Source organism: Aspergillus foveolatus (assembly GCF_047715535.1).
Source record: "Aspergillus foveolatus strain CBS 279.81 unplaced genomic scaffold BDW70scaffold_50, whole genome shotgun sequence".
NCBI classification, from domain to species: domain Eukaryota; kingdom Fungi; phylum Ascomycota; class Eurotiomycetes; order Eurotiales; family Aspergillaceae; genus Aspergillus; species Aspergillus foveolatus.
Genome location: NW_027396114.1, coordinates 1 through 21,756, shown reverse-complemented (window position 1 = coordinate 21,756; position 21,756 = coordinate 1). Strand labels below are relative to the sequence as shown.

Below are 21,756 nucleotides of genomic sequence, written 5' to 3'. Positions count from 1 at the left end.
TCCCTGGTGTAGTAAGTCGAAGCTAAGCCGGTGGTAAATCCACGCGCTAAAGAACTACTATCCTGTATACCAGCATTCCTGTCCAAATCCAGCAGCGCTTTTCACTGGCACCTGTAGTTCATGGGCTCTCAATTGAAGATGGCACAAGAAGGAGAGCACAGCGTTGTTTACTGTGTTGCGAATATCAGGCTGTAAGCAGACAGACCGGCAAATTCGCGCACTCAGTACACAGTACAGTGCCAATCTTTAGCCTGCTATTCAACGACTCCAGTCTCAATTTTCCCATTGAGAACAACAGATCATGAATACTTGGGCACGCGCAGCGCGACGAATCAGAGGAAAACGCGACATTCCGCGGCCTCGATCTAGGGTTAGGCACTCATGCACTAATAGCGCCACTCGCGCACTACAGCACTGCTTCCCTGCCAGTCCGTACTTACAATGGTTCCGGGACACTTTGCCAACTTTCAAATGTTTGGCGGATGACAGCTGGTTTTTCTGATGGCCCTTAGCTGGATGAAATCCTCGCAATGTATCGGGTAATTCCAGAGCTGGTGGAGCGGGTGTTCGAGGGACTGCGTCAAGGCTACCACCGTTACAATTTTCCCGGAGACACCGCGCAGCTAGGTATGTCACCTGAGACGTTTGTATCCAAGCCAATACTACAGTGTAAGTATCCATCATGCAGTTTACATAAAGCCAACAGCTCCTGGCCTGCCTTTCCCTTCAATATTTGTGGTTATAACTCTGCCTTGCCCTAGCCCGAGAACCAAGCGAAGCAAGATCACCATGGGCTCCATAGGAACTACCACTATGGGCGAACTGGCCGTTGGCCATATCATTTCCCAACTCTCCCCAAACGAGAAGGTTTCCTTGCTCTCAGGCACGTCCTACACACACCTCACGCCTGATTGATAGCGGCGCAACTAACTCAACGTCCCATACAGGTACCGACGCCTGGCACACCTTCGCAATTCCGCGACTCGGCATCCCGGCGATTTGCATCACTGACGGCCCAAACGGTGCCCGCGGCACGCGCTACTTCAATGGCGTCCCCTCCGCCTGTCTCCCGTGCGGAACAGCGCTCGGTGCAACGTTTGACGCAGACCTCGTCTTCAAACTCGGCCGTCTCCTCGCAGCGGAATGCAAGGCCAAAGGCGCACACGTACTTCTGGGACCTACTATCAATATCCAGCGGGGACCGTTGGGTGGACGTGGGTTTGAATCTTTCTCTGAGGATCCGGTACTCTCGGGGAATTCGGCGGCAAGCTACTGCGCGGGCGTGAAGGACCTTGGGATCGTTCCAACGCTCAAGCATCTGGTTTGCAATGACCAGGAACATGAGCGTATTGCGGTCAGTGCGATGGTGACCGAGAGGGCGCTGAGGGAAATTTACCTCTTGCCGTTCCAGCTGGCAATCAAGAACACGAGACCAGGCGCCTTGATGACTTCCTACAATAAGGTGAACGGGTTGCATGCAAGCGAGGATCCTGGTTTGTTAGACCACATTGTTCGGAAGGAATGGGGGTATGAGGGGTTGATAATGAGTGACTGGTTTGTTGGCTTTACAAACTCTGCCTCTCTCCTTTTTGGCCTCCCGCTAATATTGGAACGTCCAGGTTTGGCACCTACAGCGTCGCGAGTGCAGTCAACGCAGGGCTCGATCTCGAAATGCCTGGGCCAACACGATTTCGCGGCCCAGCACTGATGCACGCCTTGACCTCCAACAAAGTGTCGGAGAAAACACTGGACGACCGCGTCCGCAAGGTGCTGGAGCTAGTGCAGCTCACCTCCAGGGCTGGAATCCCCGAATATGCGCCCGCTCAAAAGCTGGACAGAGTTGAGGATCGTGCGCTCCTCAGACAAGCCGCAGCGGATTCGATTGTGCTGTTGAAAAACGACAACGAGATACTACCGCTCAGTCCACGGAAGAAGACGCTTGTTATAGGGCCGAATGCGGATATCGCCGCCTATTGCGGTGGTGGGTCGGCGTCGCTGCTGGCGTATTACACGGTCACTCCTAGACAAGGCATCGCAGAAAAGTGCGAGGAGGTGGTCTTCACACAGGGCTGTTACGGACACAAGGAGCTGCCGCTACTCGGCGACCATCTGAAGACAGAGACTGGGGAACGCGGGTACACTTTCCGGGTCTATACCGAGCCTGCAAGCTACAAGGACCGCCAGCCTGTTGATATGCTCCACATGACCAACAGCTGCGCTTTCTTGATGGACTACAGCCATCCCAAAATCTCTGGGGACACCTACTATGCAACGCTCGAGGGGAGCTTTGAACCACCCGAAAGTGGCGTGTATGAATTCGGACTCACCGTAGCCGGCACAGGATTGCTGTACATTGATGGCGAACTCGTTATTGATAACAAGACAAAGCAACGACATGGTACATCGTTCTTTGGTATTGGAACAGTGGAGGAGCGGGGCGAGAGATACCTCGAGGCCGGAAGGCAACATCACGTCTATGTTGAGTACAGCACGGCCCCGACTTCGAACTTGAAACATCACGGTGTGGTCTCGTTCGGTCCTGGTGGCATACGGCTCGGAGGGTGCCGGAAGCTAGACGCTGAGACTGCTCTCAAGCAGGCGGTGCAACTAGCAATGGAGACGGAGCAGGTCATTGTATGCGTGGGACTGAGTGGTGACTGGGAGAGTGAGGGCTTTGACAGACCCCATATGGACCTTCCCCCTGGGACAGATAACCTCGTTAGGTCTGTGCTAGAGGCTCAGCCAAATGCGGTGATTGTCGTGCAGAGTGGGACACCGGTCACGATGCCCTGGGCCGATCAAGCAAAGGCGCTACTCCAGGCCTGGTACGGAGGTAGCGAGGGGGGCAATGGCATTGCCGATGTTCTGTTCGGCGACGTGAATCCTGTAAGTGAACACCAGCTTTGAGGAATAATCAACTATCCTCTTCTTAACTGACCAGCGATGCACAACTAGTCTGCCAAACTCCCCCTAACCTTCCCCCGTGATATCGCGCACAACCCTTCGTATCTAAGCTACCGCTCGGAGCGTGGAAGGGTCCTGTATAGTGAGGACGTCTACGTGGGATACCGTTACTACGACAAGGTCAAACAAGCTCCGCTCTTCCGCTTCGGCCACGGGCTCTCATATACAACGTTCCAGCTGTCCGGTCTCGATGTTCAAGAGACAGCCCCTCAGGCATCAGATATCAGAGAGTCATCCATTCGCGTCAGGGCTTGGGTGACCAATACTGGTCCTCGCGCAGGTGCAGAGGTTGTCCAAATTTATGTGCGGCCACCTACGACTGCCAGCGTTGGACGTCCTGTGCGCGAGCTCAAAGGATATGAGAAGACTATGCTGCATCCTGGGGAGACCAAAGAGATTTCAGTTACTGTTCCCATGGGGCTTGCAACTAGTTTCTGGGATGAAGGCCGCTCCGCGTGGTTGAGTGAAAAAGGGATATATGCCGTTGAGGTTGTGGGAACTGGCGAACAGAACATGCTCTCTGCATCTCTCCGTGTGCAGGTCTCTCGGTATTGGAATGGGCTATAGACTGGCGATATCAAGTTGAGTTTATATACATCAACATGGATTGTTATGGAACATCTTTCACGGCGCTGCGCGCCGTGACCTAGAGCCAGCATGGACGTTAGATCTGGACCCAGGAGTCCGAGGACTCGAATTTCAAGTCAATATTGTCTCTATGCTTCAGATTTGATCAAACCTCGTAGATCAGGCGTCCTGGGAGGCGGATGGCCACTGGAATACTATTTGATTGGTGGTTACGCACTCGACGAAGCTGGTGAAAACCAGTAGAAAGGTAGCTTTGGCGTTGTATTATATGTTTCTTTGGCATCCTAGCAACTGGACTTCTGTACGTTGCACAAAGGAATACAGGCCACCATGTATAGAACCATGTATAGGACCATCGTCTCAAATCTCATATCGATCAGCAACATCCCTGACAGGCCTATAAACAAAAGACTCAAACTTCGCCGGCAATGCCGTGCCATTCACATCTGAGCAAGCCATGCCCACAAATGCACCAGTGAAACTCCCATGCGCTTGATGCCCTCCGCACTCATCTGACAGTATCGACGCATCAAAGACTGGTCCAAAAGGCTGCAGGTTCGAGTCTTCAAGGGCATAAAAGAACTGCAAGGTCAGTCCACCCCGGATGCTCAGTGCTAGCCTGACCCTCCCCTCATTTGGAATTCGAACCGGGTCCGGGGCTGGAGTATCGAGTTTTCCTTCCGGATACGAGGCTTCAGAACGAAAGATATTAATTTCCCGCTGTCCATATTCGTCTGCTGTCACGGCGAGGTAGAAAAAGTTGTACCGGCAGTAGTACGCAACAAGGCCTGCAAACTGGCGCTCATTGATAGGTGTGTAATCTGCTAGGACTGTCTCTGCATCGTACGAGAAATGAGTCTGCCGTCGGGCAACGAGCGCCTGCTCAAACCAGGAGCCAATTGACTCCCGGCCTATAAGCGAGAGAGCACCATTCTCGATCGAAAATATACGCTGTGGCTCGGGGGTGCGCAGCCACTGGAAGTCCTTATGCAACGTGCCATCTCCGAAAGTATATCGCCGTTCGACCCAGTACTGCTTCTCAACGCGGTTCCCCGGCACGTCGACGTACAGCGAAGGTACAGGCCCATTTTTAACCCACAGCCAGTCATTGTCATCCCAATACGCTTCCTGGATAGCCGTCTCGCGACCAAGCACACACCTCCTACTCTGTCCAACGGGCCGGGCCGTCAAATGGACAAGGTACGTTCTCCCATCGGGCGTATCAACAAGGTCGCCGTGCCCAGCACGCTGCAGCGCTGCAAACGGCGCATCCTTGGAGCTCAGAATGTGCGTCTGAGGATGCGTCTCATACGGACCCCAGATACTCCTCGACCGCGCAAGCGTGCAAGCATGCTGGTACGCGGTTCCACCCTCCGCCGTGAGGAGATAATACCATCCATTGCGTTTATACAGATGCGGACCCTCGACGAGGTCCAGTTCCGTCCCACGAAAGATATTTTTCATAGGACCGACCAACTTCCCAGACACGGGATCAAACTCCTGCAGCGCAATTCCAGCAAACGCGCGCGGGCGCCGCCGATGATCCCATAGCATATTTACAAACCACTTCTTCCCATCATCGTCATGGAATAAACTCGGGTCGAATCCCGACGAATTCACGTGCACAGGATCTGACCAAGGCCCTTCTATTGCAGGCGCAGTAACAATGTAGTTATGCGCATCTTTGAACGAGCCGTCCTTGCGTGTCACGTACGTGTAGACGAGCCAGAACTTGTCCCCGTCGTGGGTGAGGCACGGCGCCCAGATGCCGCAGCTATCGGGAGCCCCGCGCATGTCCAGCTGGGATGCTCTGGTGAGGGGACGCACAACGAGATCCCAGTTTGCGAGGTCTGTGGAGTGGTGTATCTGGACGCCAGGGTACCATTCAAAGGTCGAGGTTGCGACATAATAGTCTGACCCAACGCGGACGATTGAAGGGTCCGCGTTGAATCCGGGGAGGATCGGGTTGCAGAGGGGTGGCATAGTTGGTCATCTAGCAGTTGCTGTGTAACTGCACGTCAGCATAGATCAGGAACATGGTGATGCTATTTATAATAGGAGACGGCGCGGGGTTTCTCCATAGCCGGTTATTTGAAGAAAATTAGCCTAAACTTGCCTTAGCTGCAGTATTGTGGTTGGAGAAGCATTACTTTAGGGCATTCGGATTGGATACGAACAAAACAGAGCAAAGTATTACATTTGAATTTAAATGTGCGGGGCATCATCCGCAGAATCTATTTTGGTTGCTGGGTTAGTCTGTATGTTTTGCAATCTGATCCCATGTGCAAGCTATCATCGCCGGTAGCAGAGTACTAGAACTGTTATCCCAAAAAAGGCCACGCATTTGCAACCGAAATATATTCACAGCGCCGGACGGCAAAGCCGTTTATATGCTTGCAGAGTCATCCGGGATGTTTTATGATCGCCGGCTTAGCTGCACGGGATATTGTTTTCAACCCGGTCTATGCTTCCCTCGCCGCACAGCTGCATGAGCTCGTAGCATATGTACGGGCGGAAAGCTTTTGAAGCTACAGGAGGTTGAAGCACGAGCATGGTATTTGATCTTGGTAGGGGAGACAATATAGAGTGTGGCGGATTAGGGATTGATGAGTAGATCTGGAATCCAGTGCGAATATGATATCATCTCTCAACAGCAGGAATGAGATGACACTGGGCTGAGTGGATCGAGGAATCCGGTTTCTTTGGACTGAATATCAGATCACATCTTACACCAGAGTGGGGAAAGGTAGTGATGATAATCGACGCATGGCCATGGCATGGTAGATCGTTAGTAGCGGGAGACGTATAAAGTATTGCATTTCGTCCTAGAGGCAGCCTGTTTAATCATTATGGAAATTAGACGTCGGAAGAGGATCGCAGGACGTTACCGCGAATTGCCATACCCCGCCGTGCCTTGTGTCTTCCGCACCAACGCTGTGCAGGGGCGGAAGCGAGAGTCTAGCAGGTGAGTCTGTTGTACTGGTTGAGGTCGAAGGAGGCAGACCTCGCAGTGATACCGATAGATTGAGCAGTTTCCAGGGCAAAACGTTTACCAAAACGTCTTCTCGCATGCCTTGATTTCCACTCACTCAAGACAACCATGTTGTACCGTCTGGCATTCCAGGCTGCGATATTTCGGTGCCAAGAGGAGGATTCTTCCACGAACCTCCTTTGCGTGGAAAGCTGCTTTTTAACGTTACTAGGCAGTATAAGCTAAAAGTCAATAGGGCACAGCTGGTCCTGAGGGACGATTGTATTTTGGGGGAATAAGCTCCATGGAAAAGTACTTCACGTACCCGCAGGACCCTTGCAAATGGACCAATTATCCGAATACATTCCATATGCAGGTAAACCTGATCAGCGGCCAATGTGCCACATTCAGACCGGCAGATCTGAATTACAACGATTGTAACCGGCGTGAATCTACTTATCCTGCGCTATTCACAAATCAAGAAAATTCTTGGTTCCAGAAACCTTCTTGGCTCTATACTGCGCACTACCAACCCAGTTCAGCACGCATATAGATCACTACCTCTTTATCGTATAATGCAACCGTATCCCCACGTTTCCCGTCCAGAAAGCCGGCATTCTGTACTAGCAACAAACCAAGCAATTCATGTTTCGGGCTCACTGAGACCTAAATCCATTAGGAAGCTTCTAAAACAGTCCATAGAGGGCGGCCTCTTCATTTTCTAAACCACAAAAGCTAGCCATGGCACCAACTTTACATAAAATCACGTGGTACTGAATGTGACCAGGAAGCTTTCAGTCACAATGATAGACTTGCTGAGCCCGCCCCAATCCGCCAAAAATTGAGTTGGGTTGGACAATGAAATGGTCCATCAGGCCCTTGAAGATGGTTGGCTGTCTGAAGCCTGGCGCGGCAACCCGTCGGTTTGCCAAGAGATCTGGATAGTTAAGATTACTGTATCTGGATTACATACTCACTATTATATATTATATTACTGTATCTTAGTACTGTATTATATATAACAATGTATATCACTACATACCTAGGAGTGAATAGTAAGACCCATAGATCAAGATGCTGCCCTAAAGCATGAAGATGCTTAAGGTTTTATTCTAATAACCCATTGGCTGTCTTAGACTTCTTATACCGTTGTCGGGCAGGTTTTGCGCGGGTAGCCGAGGCCATGAACAGCCATAGGTAAAATAAATATCGTTGATTAAACTCAAATAGCGTTTGAACAGATCTTTGCTTCATTAGGCAGGTGTCACAGATCAGCCAACGTCAGCGTCAGACAAAAATCTACGGTCAAGGTGTGTGAGACGCCAGGAAATCGGTTCCATGCTGCTGGCTCATTCCGTCCCGAGGGTTCAATCCGCATCGTCTCTACCGACTCAACTGGCGCCGCCTCAGCCCGGGCGACATTGCCTGGAAAACCGAACCAGCAGTGCTGGCGGATACAAAGTCCTTCTAAAGCGAGTTATTTGGTATTATCTCTCAAGTGGTTGAAGTCATCCTATTGGTAGTTTCCAAGTAGTCATCGCTCCCTTGTAGCCAAGGGATCCCGGACGTACGACGCGTTTATAGTTAGAGACAGTTGTCACGGGCCGCCAACGTGACACGACATCAAAGCGCTTTGAGGCATTGCTCAACGTAATCGGGCCTGCTGAGCTAAGCTCGGCATTATTTGCCTTTTGCCAACTGTCCCATATCATTGCCTGATTAGGATATGCGGTCCTTCTGAGACGCGCTGGCGCCTGACCGTGACTGGGGGAATTTGCTGGCTTTCTGGGCGGAGGGCTGGATGTACCGAGGACAGAGGGCAGCTGCGGAAAGCAACTGTTGCGGTCGATGTCATTGCCATCGGGGGACTTAAGGGTTGTATGCAGCACTGTCTCTCTGAATGCGGCTTGGAATGCTCTATGAGATCTCGGCTTGCTGATCTTTGTGCATCGCATGCCTGCCTTGCTGGACGGGAGCAGGCATTCTCAAGCCATTGGCTACGGATGTGCAGTAGGAACTAGACCATATGCATAGTGCAGTCACATGGACTAGAATTGCAAGGACTGGTGAGAAATAGAGATAGAAGCGGGTTAATGTGATTGTATAGAACAGCTGAGCAGGGATGCGTGCAATAGATAAAACGTGGGGGTTAGACTTCGACAGATACGAGGAATGGTGCATGAAGTATATTTTCCTGATTTTGACAACTTTAAAAGGAACGTACTGACCCGTTGTTAGCGGTATGGGCGTGGCAGCCATGGTGCTACCGCGGGATGACAGAGAGGTTGCACTGGATCTAAGACGGCTAAACGATCGCGTTGCAACAGAGCGCCGCCGACCAGGTGCTTGGAAGAGATGACGTGCCATTCCAGGAATACTTAGCCTGTCCTCCTAGTTCGACATCGGCCAAAAGAGGATTGCACGATTCTAAAGCGATTGTAAGCGGTAATTAACCGGTTGCAAAGCAGTTTGGTCAAACCTACTTCCTGCTCCACCAACGACCTGCTGTGACTGACACCCATCCTGTTCCGCCTTTGACGTTTGTTTCGGGGTTTCAGTCTCACGGCATTGAATGCGTCAGTGCAGGTTATCGGTCTAGGAATCTCAATTAATACGAAAAGTATGTGGTCTCGTGGTATCTACTGGTAGGGCGTGGCCGCTCATGTTTGCAGCTTGATGAAAAGAATCAGACCTCCATCCTTCTTAATTACTTACTATTGTTTTATGTGGAGCAACTACGCCTACTCGTGATGTTGCTATCACGACTTGGGCTGGGAGCCACCTGACTGCTAAAACGCTAAACGGCTTACTCTAGCGCAACTGATCGAATATTTGACCAGGTCCTTAGCTAACCTATCTCTCCACGAGTACTGTCTGATCCTCACTAGCAAATGTGGGCATCTCAGCAGATTCTTTAATTAAGATTGTCGCTCACTATATGGCATGGTGAGAACCAGGCTTGAAGGAGCCAACACGCGGCCTTTGCGCAACCACGGCCTATACGCTAGTATGTGCAAAATGCTGTACAAAATGGCCGCATTTGACTACGATGATGGTGGACCCCTACTACGTTAACTTGTCGTCTGATGAGCACCTCGAAATGAGAGGGTAGCATTCAGAAATCCGAAGAATCATGGCGGTGGATGGAAGGTTGGATATAGAGTTTATGGACGTACTACGAATCGCTCATCGCAGACTTAGAATCGGTTATAAAAGGCCTCGTTCGCCGCTGGGGTTTCATGAAAAGCATTCCCGCCACGTTCTCAGCTTCAGCCTTCATCAGTAACCATGCCTGGACAACTGTGGTATCGCCTAACAGCCATTGCTGCATTAACCATTTACTCCCTCGCAAAGCCCATTGGGCATTGGAGTGTCCGTGAAAATGCCAGCCTGAGCACCAAGTGCCTACTGGAACAGGACACGGAACTTTTCAACACGGGCGATATTTCTTATACTAAACGGATCGCCGCCGCCGATGACTCCTGCTCGGCTGGAATTGGAGCGGATTACCAGTTGGGGAATGTTAACCATAACTCTTATGTGCCTGGAGGAAGCTCAATTGCAGCAGACGGCCGTAAGTATCATTCGCTAAGGCCCTGCAAGTAGAGAGAAAACTAATATAAAACTTCACATTCAGAGCAAATTGCCCTGGCATCATACATACACCCCCTCGCCGACCCTGCCGCATGGAACCGCATAATTGGCTACCCCTCAAACATCGTCAGTGTCCTTATCGCTAACGTCCTGAATGGCCCCGACACGACCATAAACGAAGCCTGGGCAGATGTCATCAACAGAGCCTCTGCTTCAGGAAAACGAATTATTGGATATGTCAGAACAGGATACCTAGGTCAAAGTCAGCAAAGATTCGAGACCCGTCTTGGTTCGACCGAGATGGCCGACTGGGTGGCGCAGATCGAAGCAGATGTTGATCTGTGGTACGCGTTGTACCCTGGGAAGATTGGTGGTATCTTCTTTGACGAGGTATTGAACATCTGCGGATCTAATAACGAATATGCGGATCTGTATCGGTTTCTCAGTGATAATACGAAGCGGAAATATTCGGATGCTTTTACGGTGCTGAATCCGGGGACGACGATACCGCAGTGTTTTGAGAATAGGTGCGTTTTCTACGAGACTTCTTGGAGGATTACTGACATCTTGCAGCGCTGATACGCTCATGACCTTTGAACAAAGCTTCGACATATACATGAACAGCTACGTCCCAAACCCGGGCTGGACGCCCACAGACCCACGGAAGCTGTGGCATATTATCTACGGCGTCCCGCAAGCAGAAGCAGCCAGGGTCGCCAACTTAGCTCACGAGCGTGGGGCGGGTTTCATTCATATAACTGACGACACTCTCCCGAACCCCTACGACACCCTGCCCAACGAGGCCTACATGTCAGCTCTCATGAACGCTGTCCAGGGTGGTACGCCGGCAATTGCTAGTCCGACCCCGTTTGACAACGACGGCCGCGCTGCATTCCCGCTTAATGGACTTAGAGTTACGGATTCTGACTACTCATCTGTGAGACTGAAGTGGAATATATCTAATCGAAGTCGGCCCTATGCATACGCGATCTTCCGCGATGGAAGGGAGGTGGCCCGTCTCCCTGGTACAATGGACCGCGTCACAATTGGCAACATTAGTCCCGGATCTCGCTCCTCGTTCACCGTGCACGTGATCGGAGAAAACTGTCAACCGGAGGAGACTCCTCCTTACTAATCAATGTTCAGCACCTCGCTCGTTTACATATCTGTTTGATACTCTACGCCGTTTGTATAGCAGGGATATCTGTTTGATGCCTTGTACCGTTTGTATGGCAAGGATATCTCCTGTATAGCGAGAACCTTCTTTTTGAAGCCTTTGAAAAGGTATAAATTGCCTATACAGATCGTAGTTAGGAGATCAAGACCTTCAATGAAATCGTTCACTACGGATATTGATTACATAACCACCTCAATAATCCACAAAAACGGCGTCATGACAGGTAATTCGCCCTCTGTCTCAGCGCAAACAGACAGTCTACCAGGTAACCAAGCGGTGACAAACATCAGAGCCACTACCCTAGCCGGCTCGACAACGATCTCAGGGAACTTTCTTGTTCCCTACGCTTTAATGCACGTCTACCTAGACCTCGGCAAAAACATTTAGAGGGCGGGACCTCCCCGCCCTCCGCCCGACCCGCGAGGGCAGAGGGCAGGTGATTCCCCGCCCTCGCCCGACCCTCCGCCCTCTGAGGGCGGGCCCCATAAACCCTCTTCGGCCCTCTTCGACCCTCATCTGCATAAAATTTTCGCGACCTTTCCTAATTTGGATGGATAAAATGGCTGAGTAACTCAAGTAAAATACTGTTAATTATGTCTGTATGGTCTGTGTTTGAATTTACAAGCTACCTTATTACAATGACTAGGAAATTTTAAGAAATGCTTTTGTATCCTAAAAGAGGAAAGCGGGTAATAGTAACTTTACTCAAGTCAGGTTGTCAAAGTATTGTTGTGGATGGTAGTGTTACAGTTCATCTTCCACATGCTGCCACGTCCTGTCACTGTAGAGAGATATATATATGTTTACAACAGGGTAGAGGTAGTACATATTTTGGATTCCAACAAGGTCTCTTCTCAAAGACTTGAATCACTTAATTTCCTATCATCTTTGAAGCCGATCATTATAACAACTATTTATTTATATAAGAACACTATTTCTTTTTCCTAGCTACCTTTTGTTGGTCGGTAATCATTATTTTTGTTGTTAGAAAAAGTTACAAAATGCTGCTGAATTCGGGGGGCCTTCAGCTCAGCGACAAATGAATGATATGAGGGGTAATTGCGGGCCGCTCGCGGGCCGCCCGCATATTTCGAGGGCTGATTTGAGGGCTGCCCTCATCTACCATTGAGATTCATCCAATCCGATTAAAAGATTAGGTGGATATGGAGTAAAATGTAACAAGTCAGATTTTCTATACCTGTGTGACTGTGTCTAGATTTGCAATGACCAAGCTGAATCTCTAGGTCAATCACAGATTTTATTTATCAGGGGCTGTAGGAAATCTTTTGTAAGTCTCTTCAAACCCTGCTTTATTATTCTTCAAGCTGTTACCATGTCTCTAAGAATGTCGCAAATCTCTCAGTTCTCTGATCAATTTTCCTCCTCGGTATATGAGGATGACCTAATTGACAATCTTCCACTCTGTTTACCTATAAATCAATACTTGTGTGCGCCGAATGCTCCTGGGAGCCAACAAACAACGCAAGACTCAGGGTCAGATTCCGGGTTTCTTACACTGGTGACTCCACCCCCTGTTCCTACTACACTCACACGCGTTGGGCCTGGTCGATCAACATCATTTGTGCTATACTCTAATATGTCGAATGATGACTTTGTTGCTTGGTGGCTGAACACTGAGTTTGGAAAGAAAAAGCGACTACATTGGGATGGTACCCGCAGAGCAAGTTGCTAGGAGCACTTTGAACAAGTTGCTAATGCCAAAACTGGTAAGCCCGGGGCTATGTATTGTCAATGCCATAAAGTCCTTGATCATCCAGCAAATAGGTGCTTTGGAACAACTACCCTTCATAGACATCTGGCCGGGCCAACATGTCGCAACGCCACAACTCAGAAGGGCAATATAAAGGGGCTATTGGCGTCTGCTGTATGTACTATTTCTGATACAGAACCTTTACCTACTGATAGTTGTTTTATATTACTAGGCACAAAATACCTTAACTCGACCAAGAACCTTTACACAGCATGAATGGGAGCAGAAGCTTCTCCAACTCCTTATAATCTCACGTCTCCCCTTCCAATTTATTGAGCATCCAGAGTTCCATGATATAATCTCTTTTGCCCGACTTGCATCTACACAACCAGAGATTCCCTCTGCAAAGACAATTCGGTCTTGGCTACGGAGCCATGTGGAAGAACAGCAACAATCCCTTCTTCAGAAGCTCCCTCTGAATGCAAAGCTTTTAATTGCATTAGACTGTTGGACATCTCTATTTCAACAATCTTTTATGGCCATAACAGGCTATTTCCTTGACCTGGACTGGGAGTATCAAGAAGTCCTACTTGGCTTTCAACCATTATCTGGATCATACTCCGGGGTCAATCTCAGCAGTGTGCTTCTGAAATTACTCCAACAGCACAGCATCACAGATCAGGTCCTTGCAGTCACTACTGACAATGCCTCCAATAACAATACAATAATGTCCAGCATTCAAGAGTCACTACAGTCACTGAAATTAGACAATAATTCAATTATTGTTCGAATTCCCTGTATTGCACATATTATTCAGCTTAGTCTGAATGAGCTTCTTGGGACGATGAGGGCTAATCCGAAAAATGAGAGTGCAGAGTTAGAATGGTCTGAAGATCATGTCTGGCTGCTTCGCGCGAGGCACCAAAGTAGGGAGATTGTTAACATACTTGATAAGGTATACTTTATCCTTCCTTACTTCCTCTCTTTGTTTGTTCTTAATTAATTATATAATTTTGGTTGATTCACTGTGTTGCTTTTCACTAATATATCAAATACTGTAGGTCCGAAACCTTGCTGTCTACATCAACGCGAGCCCTCAACGTCGGGAAGCATTCTATAATCTTCAGAATGAAGAGCCGAAGCTTGTTCCAATCCAAGATGTACGAACTCGCTGGAACTCAACATTTTTGATGCTTCGACGTGCTAAGAAGCTCCAACCCATATTCAACAAGTTTTGCTCACAGTACAACCAAGATTACTTCATACTTAGTTTAGATGAGTGGCAACAGGTTAAGTACCTTCTCTGGATTACACAGCCTTTCTTTAGGTTTACAACCCTTCTCTCCAAGACTAAGGATGTCAGTATCCATCTCGTCTTCAGCATTTATAACAAGCTCTTTAACTATCTCGAAACTTCAATAACTGCACTGGAATCAAAGAAGGTAGCCTGGAAGCAGCTAATACTTGCTTCACTTAAAGCATCAAAAGCAAAGCTTTCACATTACTACAGCATGACTGATAAGATTGATAACAATCTGTATACAATTGGCACAATACTCTCCCCACAACAGAAGCTTCAGTTCTTCAAGGGGATGGACTGGCATGATCCCGACACTGACTGGTGTGCCACTTATCGCAAAAGTATTGAGAATTACTTTGATGTTTACAAGCAAAAGCTTTCAGTCTCACAATTAATAACAAAGGCCCAATCGTCTGCAGCTGCTATATCAGAGCTGGAGATAGCATGCAAGCTGGAAGGGTCTCAGGATTTAGCTACTAGAGATTATGATGAGTTGAAGCAATACCTTGACAGTAGTAAGTAATATCCTTGCCTTTTATGCAATTATAATTAACACTGGATATAGGTACTGTGCGAACTCCAGCCCATATATTCTGGAAGGACCATCAGCATCAGTTTCCCGCACTTGCAAGCCTTGCACAGGATGTTCTCTTAATACCTGCAACCGGAGCAGGTGTAGAGCGGCTTTTTAACTCGGCGCGGGATATCTGTCACTACCGTCGGGGCTCTTTGAAGCCAAAAACAATCCAAGACCTGATGATGTTTATGTGTACATCGAAGTTTGAGATTAAAGAGGACCAACAGGCCTTGATGGATGAATACCTCTTACACGAAGAAAAACAAGCCAAGAAAGAGGAGAAGGACATAGACAGCAACTTTCTTGAGCCAATAAGTGATACTGAGGAGGGTAACAATGATAACAAGCCTGGAGTCGAGGACGAGCCCCAAGTCATGGGTAATGATGATATTACACTTGATCATATCCAACCATTGAGTGAGAAGGCCCGAGGGAAGAGGCGACTAAGTATGGCATTGTTACCAGAAATTGAAGAGCAGGATACTAACCAGGAGGACGAAACCTGCTTGCCTCCCATACATAGCATACAAGTTCGGCATTCAGGGAGAGTCCGGAAGCGCTCAAGGCTTCTCAACGGATATAAATCCTATGATTAGTGGTTTCGATATAGAGTAGAAGCAAGTAATAAGGCGTGTTATGATTAGATATTGCAATAGTATAAACATCAGTATAACTTCCTGCACTCCTGCCCCTCCTCCTGGATAGTAAACTCTGCGAGCTGTTTGCTGCTCCTACATCTGTAAATAGAATACCTGAAATATACAGCCAATATTGCATATTTTATGCAACCAGTCCAGTAATTCTGTTTGTCCTGTTTGTCGGCCCTCAAATTTTATTAGGGCGGCCCACTGAGGGCGGGCTCTCGCCCTTGCCCGACCTGCGGGCAGGAGCTGCCCGCCCTCCGCCCTCATTTTGCGGGTCGGACGGCCGCCCTCTGAGGGCCGCCCGCGGGCAAGGGCGAGGCCTACGTCTACCTAACAGACCCAGACACGAATTGCATTATGCCCGCGTGGCCCATCAATTTTAACATAGACCATTTCGTCTGCGCGCACTACATGGTCGAGAACCAAGTCCTATACAGATACAGCGGATCAGAGCCCGCTGAAGGTGAAGTGAATCACCCTTGGGCGTGGACTGCTGTTGGTGCGGCGCCGGCCGCGCGGAATGGGTATACGTGGACGTGGACGCTTCCCGTGGGCACGGATACGACGGACTCAAGCTACTTCGTTGTACAAGCACAGGGTTATGCGCCATTGACGAATGTATTTCATCCGTGCCCAAGCGAGTGGGATGAAGATACTAAGAACTATGGGGCCTACTGTGGGTAGATTTAGGGGAGACGATGTGCAATAAAACCAAAGTGGTGTGGTTAGGCAGTTGACTAGTTGAACCTGGGGAGTTAATATCTTGGGCTGATTCAAAGTACATCAACCAAGGGCAAGTGTTATTCAAACGCTACTTGGTTTTGATGCCCCGTCAGTATCTGGGAAAGAAGAAGAATGGCAGGGACTGCCAGGTTACTGGCATATTTATGTGGGACGCATATCAGGATAATAATCAATGCAGAACTATAGTACTAAACAATTTGGAAACGGGTTCATGGTCAGTGTGGATTATATATATGGTTGTGATAATCGAGACTCAGTGCTGCCGTCAATTGAGACCATAGGAAAGAATACACCTACAACTTTGAGCGTTAGCACGTGGACACTCTCGAATAGTGGCTATTACTCGCCATGGATATAGTCAGAAAGCTCGGGTTCGGAGAATTATCCCATACCTCAGGCAGAACATGACAACAACTGGACCTATATCTCAGTTACGATCTGCTTGCTTGATATCAGCCAGGTATTGTCGAAGATTTACCTCACACTGCTGGCCAAGGTGTCGTATCGCTTGCGAAGGAGTTCAGGTTGAAGCTGTCAGTATCTGTTCGGCCAAGGCGCAATTTTAATTAGTAGACCGCGTTCAGCAGAATCCCCTTGTTCATGGTTGATCTGCAACAGATTTTAAGTGCAAAAGACTGGCATTCTGGCTAACAAAATGCGAGTTTTGCAGGCTTGGCCTAACATGTCTAATACCAGGAGAAGTGGCCATACTTCCTATTTACAGAGAGAGACCTAGGGAAACTGCCATCATCCAGCGAATTGTAATGTTGACCCTCAACACTCCTACCTATAATTCCAGCTCTGTAGCCTTCAAATCCAATTCGGGCACCTACGACCTTATCCACCACATAAATTCCAGAATACCACCCCTTCGCCTCGGCGGGCTCCTCAATCCTCATGCCATACTGAGATACCATATGCAAAATTAAGATCTTCATCATAATTGAAGGCAATTGCCTTCAGCACCGCGTTGGCACGCCAGCTTCCCATGTGCAAAATCTAACAATCGACGCTTATCGAGACATACGCACACTTTTTCTCTTGCGTGAATGTCTTCCGGCGGTCTGCAAAACGGAAAGTCTTGAATTCTCCTGGGTTGAGATGATGTTCTCGTTCCAATTGCAGTGCGTTGAGATAGCGAAGTGGTTGCCCTTGCGTGTGCGGATGTGTGCTGGGAGGCTGAGGTCGGCCATCGCACGCCGGTGCAATGTCGCCATCCTTTTGCTGCTATGCTGGCCCGATGCAATAAATTCGTAACCGTAAATTCCATGCAAATAGTCGCATGCTTCCAAGATAGGAGTAAGTTTGCTTGCATCTATCAGGAATTCTACTGTTCTCCTCTTGCCGTCTTGGTCGTCATGTATGACAACGACATGTATCAATCATTAGCCAGCATAATTCCCCCGGACAACAAATTGGATCTGGGGGAAAGAAGTTTTACTTCCGACTTTGCTTCTTTCTGGTCGCGTACGCAAAGTTCTGCTAAGAGCCGTCGCATCAATAGATGCTCAAACTGCCGCAAAGGTGCGCTTATGCGCAGTGGGATTGCACGTAGATATGACTCTGGTGCGAGAAACCCTTCACGTCATCATGCAGAAGTCTCCTCATCCCGCATTACATGGAGAAGGATATTGTGGGGAATTCGAAATTGACAGAAGTTATCCCCACAGTCCGGGATAAAGTTCTCCCCTCACTAACGGGCTAGATGTTTCCCTTTTGGCTTCTCCAACCTGGCATATATGAATAAGGTCGAGATACATTCGACTCGAAAGTATTCATATTTCTTCCTATCCTTTCTTCTTCCTCCTCTATGGTAAAGCTCAGAGATCTGCCTTGATCACTATGAACAGGATGCTCTCACTGTATCTGCTCCTCGGCAGACTTGCTGTTGCGTCCACTATTTCAATTCCACCGTACTATGCCAATCTGACGTGGGAGCCCGCTCGCACGTTGTCCACGTGGCATAATCTGACAGTTGAGACAGGAACTGGTACCTTTGTGGGCATGCTGAATGACACCTATCCCAATGTCCGCCAATTCTTGCGTATTCCGTACGCTGAGGTCAGTGATTGCTGTGGGATTCGGAGGCTGCGTCCCTGCTGATTCAAGGATCAGCATTGCTAATATTCTCTTTTTCAACTCACAGTCACCTGTGGGTGATCTCCGCTGGCTTCCTCCGCAGAAGCCGGAAAAATCGAAAAGAAGATACGACTCAACTCGATATGGTCCGGGTGGGTCTTGGAGCTTTTATTGCAACTAAAGCCGCCATGCTAAACAATATCTCCATTTTGTCTTGCTTAGCTTGCCCGCAGTACGTATCGTCCGGAAATAGCCAATGGGTGCAATATGTATGCGCCGGCCAGTCTACTAGTCAATCTCGGGGAGAGTCTCAATCAGGGCGCTGTGGCGTGGTCGTCAGCCGATGACTGTCTCTCCTTGGCTGTGTGGACTCCAGCTGATGCCCACCGTGCTTCAAAGCTCCCTGTCGCTCTTTTTATGACCAGTGGAGGTGGGGTGGCGGGTGGGATCTATGTCCCTTCGCAGCTGCCGTCACCATGGGTCTCACGCGCTCAGGAGCATATTGTGGTCACAATTAACTACCGCGTGAATATCTTCGGGAGTAAAACTTATTCTAAAAATATTGCTGCATGAAGCTAACACGGCTTTTATTTCTGTAGATCCCAGATCTAGGGCCTTGAACGGAACATCGTTGAGCTTGTTAGGCGTCAGAGCCGCAGTGGAATGGGTCCACGAGGACATTGAGGCCTTTGGTGGCAATCCGGGCAATATTATGGTACGTGATTTCACTACATGGTCATAATTTTATTCTTTCATTCTATCTCTGGCACATGGCGATTGACCTCATTTGTTGGTAGCTTTGGGGACAATCTCAAGGGGCAGCCTTAACTCATCTTTACACATTAGCCTTCCCTGAAGATAGCCGAGTGGCCAAATTCGGTGTCATCTCTCAACCTCCTTCTGTCACCATAGACCTCGACACCGTAGCCGATGTCTATCGGGACTTTGATATTGTCGCTAAGGCACTGAGGTGTAATTATGGAGATGATGCCGAAGCCGAGCTTGAATGTATGCGCCAGGTATCTTGGGTTCAGATTAAGAAATTTATCAATCGGTAATCTGGTTCACCATCGATTTCCTTCAGCGATTACATACGTGGGCACTCTCTCTCACCGCATATATCTCCGATTGTAACTGCAAATGTCCTTTTTGCAGCTGACGAGAAATATTTTTTCTCGAACGAGACTGAACGATATCTTGAAAAAAAGGGTTGCAAGGCGGCCTGCAATTAGGTCAGATGCGGCAAGGAGATGTCGTCAGAGAACGTAATTAGAGTAATGGAGGCAGAGGATGAATGGGACTGCACTGCAGCATCCGACTCGGCCATGCGCCGGTCTTTGGGACTTGTTACCTATCGGCACCTTTGGGGAGGAAACCTCAGCAATATAAGCCCTGTGACGTGGCTTGGAGCCTATCACTGGTTAGACTTACTCATGATTTTTGGAACCTACCAAGATGCATCAGGGGTGATTCCACAGCTTGAAGGCGACACCTCCAAACCTATGCAGGATCACATACTAGCTTTCATGAAGGACTCCTCTACTGTTCAAGAGACAGTGGGGTGGCCCGCGTTCAATCCTTCGAGCGCTGATGGAGGCAAGATCCTAGAATTCGGCAGAGGCACACCGGTAAAGACAATTACAGGTGATTGGCTTGATGCTGGTTGTTACAATTCCTCAGTTCCCTTCCGCATCTGGGGCTGAGGATGCTAGGTCTGTCGCGCGCCAATACCAGGAAGGCATGTGTATTTTGAAGACAACGGGATGCCTGCATTGCTCTCGAGACGGCTCAGCTCTTGAAAATTGGAGTGCCGAGTAGTACGTGGGGCTGCACTTACGCTGTGACTGTCCGTTAATATCAAAGAAGGTGCACGAGTAGTCGAGTTTAGGAGAATTAACAGGTACTTGGCATCCGGCTGACGAGTTTTTGTACGCCAGAATATGCAGTTCTAGACCGAAACTCCCGTACGACCCAGATGTTATATAAAGCCATGCAGTAGATATCTTGTCGAACTTCAGAGTCTTGCTCTACGACATCAATATCTAACTGCTTAATGCCTCAGTATACTCCTGAATTATCATACATTCTTTATTTGGCTACGAAAGGTCCTGTGTATTGTACTTTCCCATTCCCACTTCATGGTAGATAAAGAGAGATGTACTGAAATATGCCTTTTCTTGCTTGTCTTGTGTTGTTTTTTGTCACTAAATATAATTGAATTACAGTAAATACTATCATAATTCTAGTTTTTTGCCGCATTTACTACGGACTATCAACATAATTGTGAATCCCTGCTTGTCACTACCACTAGCGCATTCGCATGCCTAATCAATATCAACTTTGAATTGTACGTTTACTGTTTGCTCTGAGACCTCTATCATTGTGGGCATCTTAGTCGGTTGCACCTTTTCTGGCCACTCCCTCACAGGTGTGCCGTCAGCGGCCATGAGGCGTGCAATATATTCGAGTGGGGTAGGCTCTACGGGAAATGGAAACTGGCACTTATTTCCTCTATTTCCTCAGCGACAAATATGCGGGAAACCTGACCCACATGGCCCGACTTATCAATCTCCGAGAACGGTTTTAGATACCTAAACTATCTTAGTCAAATCTCGGCTACATTGTGAGTCTGAACTTCCGAGGTAATATCGACGTGCCTGTCAAAATAATCCTACAAGAGTGAGAATATGGGACTATTTATGAGTATGCATTGTGCTGTACGCTATATATCTTGTAGTTGATCAATTACGTGTTCGGGTTCCAACATATAACGCAGTTGTGAGTCTATGAACGTCGACTATCAGATATGAGACTGTTAGTCGACATTTCGAACTTTGGCCTAGCAATTGGCTTTTCTGCAGCCATGACTTATCAGATATCTAATATTCCTCGGCCCAGTTGTCAGATAAGGCCAAAAGAGTCCTTCTTAGGAGTCGGGCTCAACAGGCCCTAAGGATATTCTGAGATCAGACAAGGAAGGTAAAGTGAAATGCAATGAACTTGATAACGTTGACAATGTTGGCTATCTTGGTTGTTCCGAAAATAAGACACGGAGTACAAAACTAGTTACATGGTAATGAGCGTCCTTAAATACCCGTGCCTTCATACCATATCAAACCCATGGATATGTCCCTGGTCAAATCCTGTCAAAGCATCCAGTTGGCTCCGTCAAATCGTCTGCTTTGCTATATCATATCACTAGGCCTCTGCATGGTGCGGTCTTGGTCCTCAGGTCGAGGACCGCGGACCGGACCGCACGGTCTTGCGGTCTCGAATTGGGAGGTTGAGACCGCACCATAGTGAACCGCGGTCCCTTGCGGTCTTCACCATGGTGAACCGCAATTGCATAATTATGCCAAGACCTTCCCTTTTCGGCTGCATAAATTGATGATTCATCCTGTTATTTA

At 48.5% G+C, this 21,756-nt stretch overlaps 4 protein-coding genes across 4 annotated transcripts; 3 read left to right on the top strand and 1 right to left on the bottom strand.

The window, feature by feature from the left end:
* Window positions 1–530: 530 nt before the first annotated feature.
* BDW70DRAFT_170243 (beta-glucosidase H) lies at window positions 531–3,531 on the top strand (the record flags this gene model as incomplete). Its single annotated transcript, XM_073742876.1, has 4 exons — window positions 531–669; window positions 948–1,554; window positions 1,620–2,886; window positions 2,956–3,531. 4 exons carry the CDS (start codon window positions 531–533, stop codon window positions 3,529–3,531), a joined length of 2,589 nt encoding a protein of 862 aa, XP_073593343.1.
* A 369-nt stretch (window positions 3,532–3,900) lies between these two features.
* On the bottom strand, window positions 3,901–5,535 carry BDW70DRAFT_170241 (glycoside hydrolase family 43 protein; the record flags this gene model as incomplete). Its single annotated transcript, XM_073742875.1, has 1 exon — window positions 3,901–5,535. The coding sequence occupies one exon, from the start codon at window positions 5,533–5,535 to the stop codon at window positions 3,913–3,915; it is 1,623 nt and encodes a 540-aa protein (XP_073593342.1). The 3' UTR covers window positions 3,901–3,912.
* A 4,276-nt stretch (window positions 5,536–9,811) lies between these two features.
* BDW70DRAFT_162457 (spherulation-specific family 4 protein) lies at window positions 9,812–11,252 on the top strand (the record flags this gene model as incomplete). Its single annotated transcript, XM_073741137.1, has 3 exons — window positions 9,812–10,097; window positions 10,161–10,644; window positions 10,691–11,252. 3 exons carry the CDS (start codon window positions 9,812–9,814, stop codon window positions 11,250–11,252), a joined length of 1,332 nt encoding a protein of 443 aa, XP_073593341.1.
* Window positions 11,253–18,112: 6,860 nt separating this feature from the next.
* On the top strand, window positions 18,113–20,069 carry BDW70DRAFT_170238 (Alpha/Beta hydrolase protein; the record flags this gene model as incomplete). Its single annotated transcript, XM_073742874.1, has 6 exons — window positions 18,113–18,331; window positions 18,417–18,501; window positions 18,603–18,890; window positions 18,949–19,064; window positions 19,147–19,403; window positions 19,587–20,069. 6 exons carry the CDS (start codon window positions 18,113–18,115, stop codon window positions 20,050–20,052), a joined length of 1,431 nt encoding a protein of 476 aa, XP_073593340.1. The 3' UTR covers window positions 20,053–20,069.
* Window positions 20,070–21,756: the final 1,687 nt, after the last annotated feature.